Source organism: Cnephaeus nilssonii (assembly GCF_951640355.1).
Source record: "Cnephaeus nilssonii genome assembly, chromosome: 21".
In the NCBI taxonomy this organism is placed as follows: Eukaryota; Metazoa; Chordata; class Mammalia; order Chiroptera; family Vespertilionidae; genus Cnephaeus; species Cnephaeus nilssonii.
The window spans coordinates 44,060,217-44,063,423 of record NC_137092.1 but is presented as its reverse complement, the minus strand read 5'-3'; the positions used below and the strand labels follow the sequence as shown (position 1 = coordinate 44,063,423).

Genomic DNA, 3,207 nt, shown 5'->3' with positions numbered 1-3,207 from the left:
GAAGGTCTACTATACATGATCTCAAAAAGAAGGGGGGAACCCCTCCCGGTAGGGGGTATACGTGGCCCATAAGAGGGTGAAGGTCAGGAGATTGGTCCAGTTTTTACCGGTTTCTAGGACAAATTTAGTTAAACTCCTTATTAGAGTCCTGCTCATGCCTGTCCTAAGGCTTGAGCTATACTTTGAGATACCTTGGCTACAAAGGCGGGGCTGTTATCTGATCCTATGACTACTGGCAGCCCGAATCTAGGTATAATCTCCTGGAGTAATCTCTTGACAACTATAGAGGCAGTTTCTGTTCTAGTGGGGTATGCTTCAACCCAACCCGAGAAGGTGTCTATGAGAACTAGCAGGTATTTGTACCCTGATGCTGGTGGCTTAATCTCTGTGAAATCCACCTCCCAATGCTCTCCTAGGGAATTTCCCTGGGGCCTGAATTCCCAGGGGGACCCTCGTACCTTGCTTAGCATTTACCTGTGCACAGACAGTACTTCTAGTGACTATGCTTTTAATTACCTTATCTAAGCTTGGTAGTACCTGCCTCGCAGAAGTTCAGAAGTCTTGGTGACGCCAAGTGGGTAGCCTGGTGTAACTGGGCAACTAACGTCCGACCTAGAGCCTCTGGGACCAACAGTCTGTCATCTGGTAGGGTCCACCAACCATCTGGTCCTTTGATGGCTTGCTTCTGTTCTGCCAATTCCTCCTCTTGTTTGGTGTAGGAGGCAGTCTGTGGTAGGTCGGGGTCCGGCAGGGTTACTAAGACTTGTAAAGGTCCCACTGGTTTTAGGGCGGCTTCCTTGGCAGTTTGGTCTGCGGCTCTATTTCCTCTGGCTTCAATTGTCTCCCCTTTCTGATGTCCAGCATGTGCAAGGCCAGCTTCGCAGGGGAGGACGCCCCCCGGGCCGTGTTCCCGTCCATCGTCGGGCGCCCCCGGCACCAGGGCGTCATGGTGGGCATGGAGCAGCAGGACAGCTACATGGGCGACGAGGTCCAGAGCAAGCGCGGCATCCTGACCCTCAAGTACCCCATCGAGCACAGCATCGTCACCAACTGGGACGACATGGAGATCTGGCATCACACCTTCTACAACGAGCTGCGTGTGGCCCCCGAGGAGCACCCGGTGCTGCTGACTGAGGCCCCTCTGAACCCCAAGGCCAACTGTGAGAAGATGACCCAGATCCTGTTTGAGACCTTCAGCACCCCCGCCATGTACGTGGCCAACCAGGCTGTGCTGTCCCTGTACGCCTCTGGCCACACCACGGGCATCGTCATTGGCTCTGGGGATGGGGTCACGCACACGGTGCCCATTTACCAGGGCTGCACCCTCCCCCACGCCATCCTGCATCTGGACCTGGCGGACTGGGACCTGACCGACTACCTCATGGAGATCCTCACAGAACGGGGCTACAGCTTCACCATCGCGACCGAGCGGGAGATCGTGCGCGACGTCAAGGAGAAGCTGTGCTACGTCGCCCTGGACTTCAAGCAAGAGATGGCCACGGCTGCGTCCTCCTCCTCCCTGGAGAAGAGCTATAAGCTGCCTGTCAGGCAGGTGATCACCATCAGCAACGAGTTGTTCCGGTGTCCAGAGGTGCTCTTCCAGCCCTCCTGCCTGTGCATGGAGTCCTGCGACATCCATGAGACCACCTTCAACTCCATCGGGAAGTGTGCCGTGGACATCAGGAAGGACCTCTACGCCAACACAGTGCTATCTGGCAGAACCACCATGTACCCAGGCTTCGCAGACCGGATGCAAAAGGATGCCGGAAACCAAACATTGTCAGTAATAGAGAAATGTGAAAAGGGAGTCTGGAAGGCTGGTCAACCTTAATTACTCTGAATGGTCGGAGCTATTCACTCATTGTTTAGTTGAGACATTGGTAGTTAAAGCAATCTCCACCTGTTAATCATATGTAAATTCTTGCTGATTGTCTATTATTGGAATTTCCTGCCAAAAGGATATGGGTGTTTCCCATAGCCTCAATAAAAGGGATAGCAAGGCCAGAGCAGTGGCAGTCCTCCCCCTAGAGGTGGACTCCTGCCTGGCCCCCCATTTTCCCAAATTAACTCTTTTCCAGTCTCTTTTCATTTGTGTGTGGCCTTCTCCAGAACACGGAACGCTGAACAGGAACCCTGAACCACACGGGACATGGAAGGGGCTCCCACATCTGGCGCCCAATGTGGGGCTTCTGGAGGAGATGATATTTTTCGTCTAGATCGAAGGAGAAAAAAAAACACCGAGAAAAGGTGTGGAATATTCACCGAAAAAAAGGTGAGGGAAATTCACCGCACTCGAAAGCCCATGGACCAGCTGCAGAAACTGGATCTGTAACCAGGGCGGGAATGTCTTTTTTCAGCCAGGCTAATGGGGAAGGATTAGGTTATAAATATAAAGTAAATTTTATTATAGTCTTTTGGTTTGCATGCTTAAAGAATGTGGTTTCTTGTTCAAATTAAAATCTTAGTTTGTATTTGGAAGTTAAAATCTGTAATAAGAAATGAAACTCCCCTGCTGAAACCGCCTCTGGTGCAGAGAAATTTGAAGGTGGTAGGAGAGGGCAAGGCTATCTGCTCTCCCTCAATGAGATTACTCAATGCTGTGTTTAAAAATTATAAAAGAACTCACAGGGAAATCTTGGCCAAATTGGGTGTTAGTTATTACTTTGGAAAGCAAAAAAGAAAGAAAAAATTTAAGATATGCCTATCTTTGAAGCATGAAAAGAAATTCAGCCAGATCTGTTGCTGAAGCTTCCCCCAAAGCAAGTAGGATGTGGGGAAGGGAGACATGTGGAGATCCAATATGGAAGCCCTCTCTCCCAGTATGCTAAGGAATGTGACAATTTACATTTTAATGGCTACAAACTTCCTCCAAACTCCTTTGGCAGCAAAACATTTCTTTTATGGAAGTTTGCATAATTATATAAATAATAAAGTTAAAGGTTTAGATATTTTGAAATGACAAAATACTAAATATTTGACTTGCCAGCTTTAAAAGTTCAAAATGCAAATTAAATTGGGAGAAATTATATAGTTGTGGTAATTAAATGTCAAAAGTATAGGAACTTATTTTTGAGAAAATAAATTGTTGTGTTTTCTCTAATAATTAGGAATTCAAAATAAGTTATTATTGGTCTAATTAAAAAAGAGGATTAATTCTGTGATCTCAACCAAAATTTTTCTATGCAAAAAACAGTTTAAAATCTAATT

The 3,207-nt window shown here is 47.6% G+C and overlaps 1 protein-coding gene across 1 annotated transcript; it reads left to right on the top strand.

Moving 5' to 3' along the window:
- Positions 1-862: 862 nt before the first annotated feature.
- Positions 863-1,831, top strand: LOC307093819 (actin, cytoplasmic 2-like; the record flags this gene model as incomplete). The annotated part of the gene is made up of 1 exon (XM_079762091.1): positions 863-1,831. One exon carries the CDS (start codon positions 863-865, stop codon positions 1,829-1,831), a length of 969 nt encoding a protein of 322 aa, XP_079618217.1.
- Positions 1,832-3,207: the final 1,376 nt, after the last annotated feature.